General features: G+C 37.5%; 1 protein-coding gene across 4 annotated transcripts in view; it reads right to left on the bottom strand.

Annotated features, from left to right (window-relative positions):
* The window catches only part of NAA35 (N-alpha-acetyltransferase 35, NatC auxiliary subunit), a 99,725-nt gene that overhangs the window by 47,659 nt on the left and 35,710 nt on the right, over positions 1–16,356 (bottom strand). For 3 of the 4 annotated variants that reach the window (XM_004774105.3, XM_004774106.3, XM_004774107.3), the window contains exons 8-11: positions 16,280–16,323; positions 15,052–15,102; positions 14,331–14,414; positions 13,290–13,404 (exon numbers count right to left, since the gene is read on the bottom strand). In XM_004774105.3, the coding sequence (XP_004774162.1) occupies positions 13,290–13,404; positions 14,331–14,414; positions 15,052–15,102; positions 16,280–16,323 (294 nt within the window). The remainder of the gene's footprint in view (positions 1–13,289; positions 13,405–14,330; positions 14,415–15,051; positions 15,103–16,279; positions 16,324–16,356) is intronic. The other variant, XM_045086084.1, reaches the window with a different exon arrangement.

Raw genomic sequence — 16,356 nt, 5'->3', positions numbered from 1 at the left:
TTTCCCAGTCTTGACAGTGGTATCATGAAGAAGATGAACTTTGTGGATCACACTTCCACTAGCCATTATTTTTTCATTTGAGACAGTTTTAGAAGTTTTTTTAGGTGCCAACTTTTAAGAGTACAAATAAATTTCACACACCTATCAAGAACTGCTTCTCTGTTCATTATAGCCTTGTGCGTCTCATGGACATAAGACCTGCTAGCTTTCAAAGCTAGGTATTTTAGGTGGTTGTACCTACAGAGGAAGTCTTAGAAATTGGGGTGCTAGATGTGAGGGCCAAATCTTTTATTCCTCAGGTAGAGGCTGAGAGTTGGGAATGCTCTCCCAACTATATTATGGTGTTTTAGGAATGGGATTTATGGTGAGGCTGTGTCTCAGTATTTACTACCTTTTTTTTCCCTTCCCAGATTTATTTACTTACTTGAGAAAGAAAGAGTGCACATGTATGTGCTTAGGGGAGAGGGACAGAAGGAGGGAATCTTCAAGCAGACTCCCCACCAAGCACAGAGCACCACACAGAGCTTGATCTCACCACCCATGAGATCATGACCCATGCCAAGACCAAGAGTCAGCACTCAACTGACTGAGCCACTGAGGTATCCCCCTTCCTACCCATTTTAATGTATTTTTTCATCTGTCTGATGTGTAGTACTTGCTCAGCTGTTTTCAGATCTTGTTCAGAAAGATGTTCCATGTGTAGCTGCACATTTATTTAGTAGTGTGTCCATGGGAAGGGAGCCCTCCTATATCATCATCTTGGTCAACTCCCACCCCCCAGTTCATTTTAGTGGACAATGGTCTTAGGAAGCAAGATCTGGGTGTTGGGTGTTTTCACTGCTATTAGGGTCACTGCTCCCAGGTTCTCTAGATGATAGAGCCAGAAAATGTATGTATGTATAAGGATATATATGTACGTGTGTTTCCCTACACACACACACATATTCATGGATATCCACACTTAGATCTACATTTCTGTATCAATCTATATATATTAAAAATTATGAATTTATTCCCACACCTTTAATGTCAAAGTCAATACTACAGAGCTCAAGATAGTTTTCTACCTTTCTAGAAATTAGCATAAGTCCCTAACTCTGAGAAATGGGGCAGAGCACAATTCTCAACACATTTTTAAATATGATCAATTCCATTCTATGTAATCAATCTTTGTGTTAGTTTCTAAAGCTGTTGTAACAAATTATCACACAACATTTATTATCTCACAGTTTTGAAAGTCGTAAGTTCAGTATCACTTTCATGGGCTAAAAACAAGGTGTTTGCAGGGCAGCACTCCATCCAAAGGCTCTAAGGGAAAGTCTGTTCATTGCTTCTTCCAGTTTCTGTGGCCACTAGAATTCCTTGGCCTGCTCATGCCAATCTCTACCTTGGTCTTCACATCGTCTTCTCCCCTTGTGTGTATCACTCCATCTCCCTCCGCCTCTCTTTTAAGAAGGACACTTAATAGCACTTAGGGCCCAACCAGATAATCCAAGATTATCTCATCAACAGATCCCTACCTGCTCACATATAAGGTTCTGAGAATTAGGACTCTGATGCTTCCGGCTATCACTCAGCCCACTACTACCTCCTTACAGTGACATCCACCTCCTCTCATACATGGGCTCTTGTATTATTTAGGCTCTGATATGCCAAGCCATCACAATGCCTACCCTGTTTGGGCTCCTATACATTATGCCAGGCCACTCCTCCAGAGATGCCTCCTTATCTCTTTTGAGCTTTGAAACTCCATGCCGGGCCACCTTCATGTACATACAGATAACCTTCCTCGACCGGCTTCAGCTGCAACACTTCACAGAGCCCTCTTTCCATTCTGACACCCTCATCTTGCTGCTTAGGCTGATATTCAATGCTCGGCTATCCTCCTAGGCAGATGGCTCACTACACCCCACTTCTAATCTGACATCCTGCCCTTGGGCACCTTTCCACAGAAACAGCTTCTTCAATATGCAGAGGCTCTGAAACCCCACAGCAAGCCACCTCCACACAAGATGCCCTTCTCCCCCTGCACAGTCTCCAACAGCTAGGCACACAGCTACTACTACAGGGACGTACCTCTACCTGCCTCAGGTTCTAGCACCACAGGCCAGGTGACACTCACATGCCCTCCTTGCCCTGTCTGGGCTCCCACATGCCTTAGGCTATAAAACCCTGCCCTAGGCTGCTTTCCCATAGACACACTCTCCTCATCCTATTTGGCCTTTTTTTTTTTTTTAAATATTTTATTTATTTATTTGACAGAGATCACAAGTAGGCAGAGAGGCAGACAGAGAGGAGGGGAAGCAGGCTCCCTGCTGAGCAGAAAGCCTGATGTAGGGCTCGATCCCAGGATCCTGGGACCATGACCTGAGCCAAAGGCAGAGGCTTTAACCCACTGAGCCACCCAGGCGCCCCTCCTATTTGGGCTTTTGATACATAGCACCAAGTTGCTCCCAGATGGTTGCCCTCCTGATATTGCTTAGGCTCAGGGAACCAAGGTCAGTTGTCCTCCTGTGCAGATACACTTCTCACCTCACCTGAGAAGCAGTGAATCTAGCCAGGAAGTCCCTTATGATGATGCCCTCCTCAAGCCACTTTACGTGCAGAATCTTGTTCCAGGCCCACCTCTTTGCAGATCCTCTCCCCACTCAACTACCATTCTAACACAGACATATGCTCACCCCACACAGGCTTTGATGGCCCTGAGAAATATCCTGCTACGATGACATCCTTCCTACCCACCTGGCTGCAACATACTGTGTTAAGCCACCCCTACTCCTTTTGTGGACACCATTCTAAAACTGGGTCATGTTCTAACATGCTGCTCTAGTACTGAGGCCCAGCTCGCTCAGACCAAGTCCTCATGGCTTCAGGAGTGAATTTTTTAAGAGCAGAAAGAAAGAAGTGCAAGAAGCAGATCTTATTTCTGTTCCTACTGCACAGGAAATAGATGCTTTCTTCTGAAATGCTTTTGACATTTTCTTTCACTACAGTTTACTTTGGTACATTTTCCTTCTGATAACTGAGAAGTTTTCTTAATTTTATAGCTGTTAAGTTTCTGAATATCTCTAAGGTTCTATTATCTTCGGGCAGGTATCTATTAATCTCACCTATAAAAATTAATGATTTTCCACTGCCTTTATCCACCAGATTTAAATTACCTCCATCATTATCAATTACCTTTGTATATTGAAATATATATTTAAATAATAGATTTGTTGACTCTCAAACTATCTTGGGACAAAAGATATGAAAAGTCTTCTTTCTCCCCTTTACCTCCTGATTTGTAAATGATTACTTCTATATTGTCAAGGTTCATGACACTTAAGTTATATTTAGTAAAATCAATTTCCATAGCTGTTTTTACTGCAGTTCTACAATGAAATGGATTTAATGCTTACTGCCTACCCTTTGTACCATAGCTTTTCCATTGATGATTCGGTAAGCTGAATTTCATTCATTATTACAATCTTTTTCCTCCAGGAAAGTCACAGAAAAAAATGTGTCCAGAGTCCTTATAAGTTTAAAAACCTGCCAACTTACTTAAGATACCACTTAAGTATCACTTAAGAGAGAAAATTCTTAGATCACAGTTCCTTACCCAAAAACTTTAAGGTACTGTTCTAGTTTCTGTGTTCAATGCTCATGCGAAGGACTCCGAAGTCAGGCTGCACACATAACTGTGGCTTTTTACCTAATGTAATTTTACTAGGACATACTTCTTTATCAATTTTTGCCTAGGACACATTCTCACCTTCCAATTAAACCTGTAGACTTAATTCTATCTGCTTCTTTCTAGAAATGTTTATCATTTTCTTTCTTGTTCTGTTATTTGGTTATCCTCATAAGGGACACCAATTTTAAGTATGCTGAGTCCTCTCTGGCTACTATTTTCTAATACTTCAAATATTTTTATTCACTTCCACTTTGCTTAATTTTTTTTTTTAAGATTTTATTTATTTATTTGACAGACACAACTTGAATACCCCACTTTTACTTATTATTCCAAAAGAATCCTTGGTTTTGTCCTTCAGATTATACCAACTACTTTGAAAAACGTGCTTTGCTGGTCCATTTATGTTTATGCCAAGAAATCTTAGAATCCATTCTTAATGTCTCCGTCATCTGGGAAACTCCTACTGTGTTTAGCAGCTCTTCTGTTTTTTGGCCATTCTACTTTCGTTTGTATATAGGGTTTTCTATTTCTTTTTAAAAGTTGGGAGGATTCTGTTTCTCATGTTCTTTATAGTTTTCAGTTGGTTATATAGAGGAAAAGCAGTGAAGACATCTTTACCATCTAAAGACATCTTTACTACCTAAAGAAGACCACAAACCTTCTGGATTTTTTTAAGGAAAAAAAAACCCCTCACACATGGATTTAAGGGGAAAAAAAAAAACCTTTAAATAAAAGAGTAATATAAATTTTGGAATCATGATGATATACCACTAGAACTAATGTTATAGAACAACTGCATCTCAATTTAAAAAAGAGTAAACAACTCAAGTTTCTGGCACAGGTACCTCACAGGATAGGCCTCTCTAATGGGTTGTGATTTTAAAATAAAGTCAGCTCCTACTTCTCTTGTATACTGCCCACTGACAAAGAAAATCAACCGGACTGAAGAAGCAAAATTTCTGTTTCAGCAGCAAGCTCAGTCCTCAGGAGGTTAAAGCTACCATATTACCAAATGAGGTACCTCTTCCATTTCCTCTTAACTACTTCTTTTGGAATTTGCCACCCTGTCAACAAATAACAAGCTTACAGTGCTACTTCATACTTTTTCAGTTTTACACATTATCTCTGATTTACTCCTTTAAGAGTAAATCTGATTTACGTCTTCAAGACGCCAGAGATATGTATGTATACTACAAGTATGTATAAATCATATGCATATATACACTTCTGTCCCCTAGTCTCTAATACAGCTAAATCACAATTTTATTATGATCAATATTCAGGCATGTGCACCATTACATAAATGATATTCATATCTGGACCATGGAAAAGTTTGCAAACATGGAAATAATTTCTTGATTTATTCTGAAATTAATCACTGTCTTACAATTCAACCCCAAATCCACTGCCAATCCTCTAAACCTCTTACTACATAAAACACAATAGCTACCGTATTAATCCGTATTAATTTTATTGGTGACAACAGGTCTTATATCTACTTCAAGACTTTTCCCTAAAGCCTGTGACCTTCTCCAAGCTGGGCTTGCCCTTCAAGTACAGTGCTGAGTTACTACCTGGTAACCTCAGTGCATAATTACCTTGGGAATTTTCTTCATTATTCTTTCATGCCGGATTCCCATATTCCCCAAATTCCTTGCTTTCCTTTTTCTTGATTAAGCTTTTTTTTTTTTATTCCAGTAAAATTAACATGCAGTGCTGTATTAGTTTCAGATGTACAATAGGGATTCAACAATTTGATACATTACTCAGTGCTAATGACAAATGTATTCTTAAACCCGTTCCTCTATTTCACCCATTTCCCCCCACCACAGGTGGTAACCTGGTAACCACAGGTTTGTTCTCTATACTTAAAAAAAGTCTGATTTTCGTTTGCCTCTTTTTTCCTTTATTTCTTTTTAAACTCCACATTAGAGAGGTATCTGCGTGGTTCAGTTGGTTAAGTGTCCAACTCCTGATTTCAACTTAGGTCATGATCTCAGAGTGGTGAGATCAAGTCCCATGTCATCTCTGCTCAGCACAGAGTCTGCTTGTCCCTCTCTCTCTGCTCTTCCTGTTACTCACTCTCTCGCTCTCCCTAATAAATAAAATCTTTAAAAAGCAATTCCACACTTGAGTGAAATCATATGGTATTTGTCTATCCCAACCAACTGACTTCACTTAGCATTATACCCTTGATCCATCCATGTCACTGCAAATAGCAAGGGCCCATTCCTTTCTATTGCTAAGTAACATTCCAGTGTGTATCTGTGTGTGTGTATAAAACTGCATCTTCTTTAGCCACTCCATCAATCAATAGGCACGGGCTGCTTCCCTACTTTGGCTACTGTAAATAATGTCGCAATAAACACAGGGGTGCATATCTTTTTGAATTAGTGTTCCTCTTCTTTAGATAAATACCCAGTAGTGGAATTACTACATCATAAGATAACTCTTATTCTTTTATTTTTTTGAAGAACTGCCACACTGCTTTCCACAGTGCCTGTAGCAGTCTGCATTCCAACAAGTAGCGCGTAAGAGTTCCTTTTTCTCCACATCCTCACCAACACTTGCTGTCTCATGTGTTTTTGATGTTAGCCATTCTGACAGGTGTGAGGTGACATCTCACTGGGGTTTTGATTTGCATTTCCCTGATGATGAGTGACACTGAGCATCTTTCCAAGTGTGTGCTGGCCATACGGATGTCTTCTTTGGAGAAATGTCTGTTCGTGTTTCCTGCCCATTTTTAATTGGATTATTATTTTAGATGAACTAGGTATGTTCTTCATATATTTTGGATACTAACTCCTTATCAGATACATCATTTGCAAATACCTTCTCCCATTAAGTTGTCTTTTTTATTTTGATAATTGTTTCCCTTCCTGTACAGAAACTTTTAATTTTGATATAGTCTTCAATAGTTTATTTTTGCTTTTGTTTCCCTTGCCTCAGGGGACCTAATCACAAAAATGTTGCTACAGTTGATGTCAAAGAGATTACTACCTGAATTCTCTTCTAGGATTTTTATGGTTTCAGGTCTCATAGCTAATTCATTAATCCATTCTGAATTTATTTTTGTTTATGATGTGACAAAGTGGTCTAGAATCATTCTTTTATAATGTAACTATCCACTTTTCCCAACACCATCTATTGAAGAGACTTTTCCCACTGCATATTATTGCTTCCTTGCTCAAGGATTAATTTGCCACATAATTGTGAGTTTATTTCTGGGCTCTCCATTTTGTCCCACTAATCTATGTGTCTATTTTTGTGTCAGTATCATACTGCTTTGATCGCTATAGCTTTGTAGGATACCTTGAAATCTAGCATTTTGATACCTCCAATTTTTTTCTTTTTTAAGACTGCTTTGGTTATTCAGGGACTTCTGTGGTTCCAACCAAATTTTAGGATTTTTAAAGAAGAGTTAATACCGAATTAATTAATTTTATGATTTCTTTTCTTGCTCTGTGAAAAATGCTGTTAGTATTTTGATAGGGATTGTGTTAAATCAACAGATTGATATGGGTATTATGGCTCCATTTTAATATTTGTTCTCCTAACCCTTGAGCATGGAATATCTTTTCACTTTGTGTCATCTTCAATTTCTTTTATCAATGTTTTATATAGTTTTCAGGATATATGTCTGTCCCCTCCTTGGTTAAGTTTATCCCTAGGTATTATTTTTGGTGCAACTGTAAATGGAATAGTTTTAATTTCTTTTACTGCTATTCATTATTAGTGTATGGAAATGCAACAGATTTCTGTATATTGATTTTGTACCCTTCACCTTACTGAATTCATATATCAGTTCTAGCAGTTTTTTGATGGAGTCTTCAGGGTTTTCTACATATACTATCATGTCATCTACAAGTAGTTAAAGATTTATTTCTTCCTTGATAAGGAAGGATAAGGATACTTTCCTTATCAAGGAAGAAATAAATCTTTTTTTTCCCTGTCTGATTGCTTGTGCCTATGACTTCAAGTACTATGTTGAAGTGATGAGAGTGGACATCATTGTTTTGCTCTTGATCTTAAGGGAAAACTCTTAATTTTTCACCGTTGAGTATGTTGGCTGCGCATTTTTCAGACCTGGCCTTCATTATATTGAGATACGTTCCCTTTATACCTACTTTTTTGAGGGTTTCTATAATGAAATGGATGTTGTACTTTGTCAAATGCTTTTTCTGCATCTACTAAAATGATCCTATAGTTTTTTTCCATTCTCTTATTGATATAATACAGCAGACTGACTGATTTGGGAATCCTGAATCATTCTTTCAGCACAGGAATAAATTCCATTCAATCATGGTGAATTTTTTCTTTTTTTTGGATGTATTGTTGAATGCAGTTTGCTAATACTTTGTTGAGGATTTCTCCATCTATGCTGCATCAGGGATGTTGGCCTATAATTCTCTTTTTTTGTAGTATGTTTATCTGGTTTTGGTATCAGGGTAATGCTGACCTCATAGAATGAGTTCAGAAGTTTTCCTTCCTCTTTTGTTTTTTAGAATAATTTGAAAAGACAGGTATTAATTCTTATTTAAATATTTGATAGAATTCACCAGTGAAGCCGTCTGGTCCTGGACTTTTCTTTGTTGGGAACTTTTTTTTTTTTTAAGATTTTATTTATTTATTTGACAGAGAGAAATCACAAGTAGATGGAGAGGCAGGCAGAGAGAGAGCGAGAGGGAAGCAGGCTCCCTGCTGAGCAGAGAGCCCGATGCGGGACTCTATCCCAGGACCCTGAGATCATGACCTGAGCCGAAGGCAGCGGCTTAACCCACTGAGCCATCCAGGCGCCCCTGTTGGGAACTTTTTGATTACTGATTCAGTTTCACTGCTGGTAACTGATCTGTTCAAATACTCTATTTCTTCCTGCTTCAGTTTTGGTAGCTTGTATGTTTCTAGAATGTATCCAGTTCTTCTAGACTGTCCCAATATTTTGGCATATAATTTTATATAATTCTCTTATAATCCTTTCTATTTCTGTGATGTTATTTCTCCTCTTTCATTTCTGATTTCTAGAGTCCATTCTCTTTTTTGATGAGTCTGGCTAATGGTATATCAATTTTGTTGACCTTTTCTAAGATCCAGCTCCTGCATTCTTTAATCTATCATTTTTTTAAAGTTTCTATTTCATGTATTTCTGTTTTAATCTTTATTATTTCCTTTCTTCTACTATTTTGGGGTTTTGTTTGTTCCAACTCCTGTAGGGGTAAGGTTGGGTTGAGATTTTTCTTGCTTCTTGATGTAGTGCTATATTGCTATAAACTTCTCTCTTAAAAAACCACTTCTGTAGCATCCAAAAGATTCTGGACTATTTTTTTTCACTTTCACTTTTCTACACGTGCTTTTTAATTTCTCTTTGATTTCTTGGTTGATCTAGTCATTGTTTAGTAGGCTGTTATTTAACTTTTTGTATTTGTGTTCTTTCCAGATTTTTTTTCTTGTGGTTGATTTCTAGCTTCATAGCATTGTGGTTGGAAAAGATGCATGGTATGTGACTTTGATCTTTCTGAATTTGCTGAATTTTTTTCATGGCCTAACGTGATCTATTCTGGAGAATGTTCCATTGCACTTGAAGAGAATGTGCATTCTGGGGCGCCTCAGTGGCTCAGTACGCTAAGCATCTACCTTTGGCTCAGGTCATGATCTCAGGGTCCTGGGATCCAGTCCCATGTCAGATTCCCTGCTCATCCAGTAGCCTGCTTCTCCCTCTCCCCATCCATCTCCTCCCTGCTTACTCATTCTCTCTCTCTCTCAAATAAATAAAATCTTTTAAAAAAGAAAAAAAAGGGGGGAAAGGATGTACATTCTGCTTATTTAGGAATGTTCCAAATATATCTGTTAGATCCATGTGATCCAAAGTGTCATTCAAAACTACTGTTTTCTTGTTGATTTTCTGTTTGGATGATCTATCATTGATATAGGTGAGGTATTAAAGTCCCCTATTATTACAGTACTATCGATCGCTTCCTGTGTGTTTGTTAATAGCTGCTTTATGTTTTCGGGTGCTCCCACTGGGTGCATAAATATTTACAATCGTCGTCTCTTCTTGTAGGATTGTTCCTTACATGATTATGTAGTATCCCTCTTTGGCTCTTGTTGCAACATTTTTTTTAAAAAGTTGCTTTTGTTTCATTTAAGTACCGCTATACACTGGCTTTCTTTTCACTTCCATTTGCATGGTAAGTATTTTTCTATCTCTTCACTTTCAGTCTTCATGTGTTCAGCCCCTTTAGGTCTGAAACGAGTCTCTTGTAGACAGCATATAGCTGGATCTTGTTTTTTTTTTTAATCCATTCCACCATCCTATGTCTTCTGATCAGTCCATTTAGTCAACTTACATTCAAAGTAATTATTGATAGGTATGTACTTACTCCCATTTTGTTACTTGCTTTATGGTTCGTTTTGTAATTCTATTATCTTGCTTTCATCTCTGACGGTTGTTGGCTTTCTTTGGCGAAGCTTTCTTTCCTCTATTATTTCTTAGAACAGTTTGATATATTTGGATTCCTTTCTCTTTATTTTTTGCATATCTATTACTGGTTTTTGATTTGTGGCTACCATTAGGTTTACATATAACAACTTCTATATGTAGCAGTCCATGTTAATTTGATGGTTGCTTAAGTTTGAAGCCATTCTAAAAGCACTAAACTTTTAACTCCTCTCCCCATTTTAGGTATGTAGTGTCCTACTTTACATCCTTTTATTTGTTGAAATCCTTGACTAATATCTAAAAATATACTGATTTTACAGCTTCTGTGCCTTATAAGAGATGCCTGAGGGGCACAGTCAGTTGGGTATCCAACTCTCAGTTTCATCTCAAGCTGTAATCTCAGAGACGTGAGAATGAGCCCTAAGTGGGCTCCACCTCAGTGCAGAGTCTGTAAAGGCTCTCTCTCCCCAGTCCATCCCCCAAAATAAATAATAAATCTTTAAAAAAAGTAGTGGCCTCATTAAGAAGAGGCTCTGTGGTGACCCATAGTACAATGTCTCCCATTCAACAGAACCTGGTGCTTTAGGGTATCTCCTATGTGTGTTATGTGCACCCTACCTGTTGTGATTGAGCCATGTTTGTCTTTAGTGCAGTCATCTGCAATGGCTCTCTTTGCCTTCTGTGGACAAAGTTTGGTCCTTTGTTATTTGTGGGACAGTCTGGTGCCGCCCTGGGCTTGAGCTGGGTCAGACTAGGCATTTTCCAGAGCCATGGTCACACAATACTGCAGGCTACTTTCCCTGTGTCATCCCTTGAGCATTTTTTTTGGTGGGCAGCACCTGTAATCAGACCCTATGTGTGCTCCCAACCCATTATGGAGCTGCAGTTGGATCAGGGTTGTGGTTTCTTGCCCTCTCCCCAGGATAAGAGTCACTTTGAGGGGCCCTGATCCTTGTGGGGGATGACTGCACACTGCCATGCTTGCAGTGCCACTTTGGATGGATTCCAGTTGAGGATGTGTTAGCAGGGGTGGGTCTGCAAGTGAATACAAGGAGGGGCACACAGAGTTAGCATGGTTTGTGACACTCTGCTGTGGTATGGTAATAGAGAGGCTTTGGGAAAACTCCTGCAGTGATTGTGTTGGAGGGGGCAGGTCTGAAGAGCATGGGGTTGGGATATGCTGTTAGTAAGCTAGATGAAGAGGTGTGCAGCACTGGTTCTCACAGGTGTCTGTTTCCAGCTGGGTAGGCCGGGAAAATGGCACCTAGTAGCTCTTTTGTTTTTAGAAAAGTCTCCTACAGATCCCTGCCCTTGCAGCACACTTCTGAGTCCAGCAAATAAATTTTGTTCTGCTTCTAATTCAAGATTAGAAATCATTCCCCCGCCCCCAGCAAATAAATTTTACAACTGCTGCTTCTATGCTATATCCGAGCAGGGCTGTTATATTGCCTCTTGAAGGAGAGGGACTCAGTTTCCTATTGCCCTCTAGCTCAGCGCTAAACCTAATGACTTTTAAAGTTCTGGGTGTTAAGACCCACTGATTTTAAGAATGCAATAAGCTAAACCCCTCTGGTTTTTAAAGCCAAATGTTATGGGGATTCATCTTTCTTGCCTAGGTCCCTCAGGTCTCCATGTGGGGTCTGCTTCTCTCCCCTCTCTGTATCCTTGGTGTTCCTCAACCCTGCAGATAGCTCCAAGAGTCTGTTTAGCTTCTGACCATGTCTCTGACCTTCCTACCCTCTTCCATGTGGTCTCTTCTCTATATTTAGCTGTGGAGAGTCTGTTCTGCCAGTCTTCAGGTAATTTTCTTGGTTATTTACACTGATGTGGGTGTTATAAAGTTATCTGTGAAATGAGGTGAGCCTAGGATCCTCCTACTCTGCCATCTTCCCCCAGAATCCCCTTAGTACCTTGTTTTAACGGAGCATATATACCAGTAATATCTTCAAAAGCTTTGGGAGATTAATTTTGAGACTTTACCTACAATTATCTTTCTTTACAATTAAATGACAGTTTGAAACTAGGATTCAAGATTGCAAACCATCCCCCGACCCAAATTCTGAAAACACTGTTCCATCTTCTTTTAATCACAACTCTGAGATATAATTAATATAAAATTCATCTATTAAAAGTGTACAATTTAGAGAATATAAATACCTCATTATAATGGGTTTTAAGAATCACAATTGTTACATATGAGTTAAAATGTTAACTCAGGGGATGCCTGGGTGGCTTAGTCAGTTAAATGTCTGCCTTTGGCTCAGGTCATGATCCCAGAGCCCTGCGTCAGGTGCCCTGATCAGTGGAAAGCCTGCTTCTCCCTCTCTCTCTGCCCCTCCCCCAATTTGTGCTCTATCTCAAATAAAATCTTTAAAAAGAAAAATAAAATAGTATGTTAACTCAACAACTTATACAACAAACATAAATTATTCCTTTCGTTTTAAGAAATATTTCATGAGGGGCACCTGGGTGGCTCAGTGGGTTAAGCCTCTGCCTTCAGCTCAGGTCATGATCTCAGGGTCCTGGGATCAAGCCCCACATCAGGCTCTCTGCTCAGCAGGGAGCCTGCTTCCTCCTCTCTCTCTGCCAGCCTCTATGCCTACTTGTGATCACTCTTTCTCTCTCTCTGTCAAATAAATAAAATCTTAAAAAAAAAAATATTTCATGAATAAAATCTACCATCAGCAATGTGCTAAGCACCATAGAGATACACAAATAAGGCAGTTTCTGGCCTAAAATATTGTCACGGAAAAACAAACAGGTAAACAACTACAATATGATGTACTAAAAAATTCTGTAATAAGAGGTATGAGTGCAAGGAGACCACAGAGGGTATAGCCCCAGTATTCAGGGAATACTGTGTAATTGAGGTGATGATCTCTCAAAGGAGTAAAGGAGAGAGGTGATTAAAAAAGAATGTACTGATGACATCACAGAATGATCACCTGACAGTAAATATTCAGAGCCTAAACAGTAAGACACATACAGGAAATGGTCAAGTTTTATAGTACAATTTTTGGTCTATAATATCTTTAAAAGAAAGCATAAACACTATATAAGTTTATGGAGTAAAACATTCCAAGGTCCAAACAGATGGATCGACACATGAATTTAGAACAAAGGAGACTCTATATAATCTGGATGGGGAAGGAAAAAGAGTAGGAGTAAAACAATTACCTCCTTTTGTCGTATCATTCTGAGCCTGGATGCCATGATGCAATGAATTATGAATGGCAGAAAGAAGATCTGCTGCTTGAACCATCAATTTTTGAGCTTCTGCAACAGCACTGGTCTAGCAAACAAATCACCAAAAACATTCTTACATATTCTTTCACTGAAAGATATACATTAAATAGGAAAATCCTATAAACAATAATGAAATTAAATATCATAATGACATCGGTTTTCACAACCTATTCACTTAATATAAGATGCTCAGATCCTGTTAGGATAGAAAAATTTTTTTAATCCATTTCTATTCTTGTAAGAGCCATTAAAAAATAATAGGAAACATTTCTAGCTTGTTCTGTTCATCTTACAGATTAAAAAAAGAAAAAAGAAAAAAAGCTGAGTTTCAGTCAATGGAAAATTTCAACATTTGTACGGTGCCATTCATAAATGTGAAAATAAAAATAAAAACAGGAAAAAAGAGACTTAGAAGTTAGATCAATGGTAAAGGTTGGATTTCTACTCACCACTTTCTAATTATCCACAAATTAGTCTATAATTGACTTAAATTAATGCAAATACACATGAAGAGAAAATATTTACCATCTAGGACTTTTTGGTTCTACACAAATCCAACAGTTAATTATTGAACTGAATGAAAGAAGAGGTCTACCTAAAATTCCCATTTTTGCTTTCTCCTTTTTAATCCACAAAACAGGACTACATACAAGCAAATTCAGTTTCTATTATTATACCACTAGTAAGTAATATAAAATATTTTTCTATATCAACAACAGACACAGATATGTTATGGAGCAGAATGTAAATTCATGTGACTTTTTGAGAAATTATCTAGTATTTCTAATATACGTAAATATCTCTAATAACTCTAAATATCTCTAATATAATACACATAAAATATACCAAATGCTAAATGCTGTATATGTGTGATCAGAGGCATTTCAATGGAAAAGTCTCAGAACTAGTTCAATAACACACTATATCCTGCCCCCCACCAAAAGCCCACTGAAATAGATTAAATGCTCTTACCTCTTTCTTAGTAAAGGCTATAAGCACTGTCAGTAACACTCGAGTGAATTTCACTCTGCTGAATACGGCTAAACACTGTTGGTGCTAAAAAAATAAGAAAGGACTAAAAGTTAAAAGATGCAAAGTCTGTCAAAGGAATTTCATTTTAAAATATAGTATTTTAAGTCCTATATTTTAATGTTAATAACTTACTATACTACAAACACCTTCACTTACAGTCTTTTAAATGCCTGAAAATGGGCTGCAGAAAATAAAACAAAGCTTGTTCTACCAAAATAGAAATATAAAGTAAAGCTCCTATATCAATGGGATGGATTTTCTTTTAAGTAAGAAGTTAGACTATCATCTCAAAAACTAATTTAATTAGCATTTTAAACAGAATTGATGAAAAGATGCTTTAAGCAGAGTCAGAGAATTAAGGCTCTCGACAAAGGATTAGTACTTTTCATACTGTCCAAGCTCTTGAGTTTTGCCATGTTTTGATGCACCATCTGTAAAAAATAATTTTTCTTCCTACCTCACAGGAATATTGAAGAGCTTTGAAATCAAGTATTATTATTCTATCAAAACAAATACAAGGGAAATAAAATCCCTTGCAATGTCCAACTTTTAAAGAAATACCTTAAAAAGGGCTTCCATAAATTATAACGCAGTTCATAAAACTACAACATTAAGAGGTAGACTTCTCTGTTATTATCTACCAGAAAATAAGTTCAATTACTTCTAGTTCAACTTCTGGATCTCTTTCTTCTCCTTGTCGACTTCGAGTACTCTAAAATTTTAAAAAACGTGAATTAAAATAAACACAAACTTGTAGAAATATTAGCTTATAAATATACAAAGTGCTAAATCAATTTTTTGAGTACATAGGAATCCATTTTTAAGAAAAATATTTGGAAGAAGAAAGTTGTATCTAGTTTTATTTTCCTATTAATACTATATATAAAAAGTCCATTTTGATAGAAATTATTAGGATCAAACAGAAGAATAAGGGATTAAAAACAGCAAAAGCAAAACAATGTAATAAGATAAGTACATGGCACATGGTACTGCTTTCTTTTTTAAAAAGGATGTATTAATTGAAAGTCTCGAAGCTCTCAAAACTAACCCTGTTAGAAAAAAATAGTAACCTTTATACAAATCACATCATAAAGTCACACTGTAAATACTGATTGTTCTGTACTAATATGCAAAACTTCTTATATGAGTAACAATATGACTGACTATTCTGACAACTGTAGGGCAGTTACAACAACAAGATACAGCAGAAGACCTGGGTTCTAGCCCTGCGCTGCCATTCCTAGTGGCATGCCCTTCAGTACACTCAGTTTATTTAACTCTTTTAAGCTGTATTTTCCTCACCTAAAACTAGGGCACTGAGTGCATTTTATTGCCTAATTCACTGCTTAATTATAAATATCAGCTAAGGCAATAATATAAAACTGCTGTGACAACCATGTTGTGTTATCCAAGCACAGAAGAACGGGCAGAAATAGAACTTTTCCCCTTTTTAAAAAATCTCTGTGAGAACCAAACTGTTAGCGCCATCTGGCTGAAGGACATCATTCATAGAAGTCTTTGACCAGATCTGGGATACTGAGGTGCTCTACTGTGTTGCAGACTTTGTAACAGCTGTTGAAGAAGATCATCCTTACCTTTGAGGAACTTAAAATTCTAGATTATTGCTTTTCTTAAAGGAGCATACTATAATTCTAAAACACTGGCAAAAATATTGAAAAATCTTCAAGGTTAAATTTTCAGTAAAGGGACATTAATTCACCAGAAATAACTACTATAGCTGTTTTCAAGTTAATTGCAAAAAAGGCAGAGCACATATATAAAGGAAGCTGGTGGCCGTCCCTACACTAGCTGTTTGTAATTAGCTAAAGTTAATGACATTTAGAGGAATGCGAAAATCCTATACCAAAGCAAAGAGAAAAGAAATCTACCTTTACTCTTCTTTGCATGTCATCCTCCACATCTTTTAGCATGCCTAGAAAGAGAGACAATGAGTTTAAACAAGAAA

The sequence above is a fragment of the Mustela putorius genome, unplaced genomic scaffold, assembly GCF_011764305.1.
Source record: "Mustela putorius furo isolate JIRA1106 unplaced genomic scaffold, ASM1176430v1.1 tig00000876_pilon_pilon_pilon, whole genome shotgun sequence".
In the NCBI taxonomy this organism is placed as follows: domain Eukaryota; kingdom Metazoa; phylum Chordata; class Mammalia; order Carnivora; family Mustelidae; genus Mustela; species Mustela putorius.
Note: the sequence above shows the minus strand (reverse complement) of the source record. Positions and strands in the feature narration are given on the sequence as shown.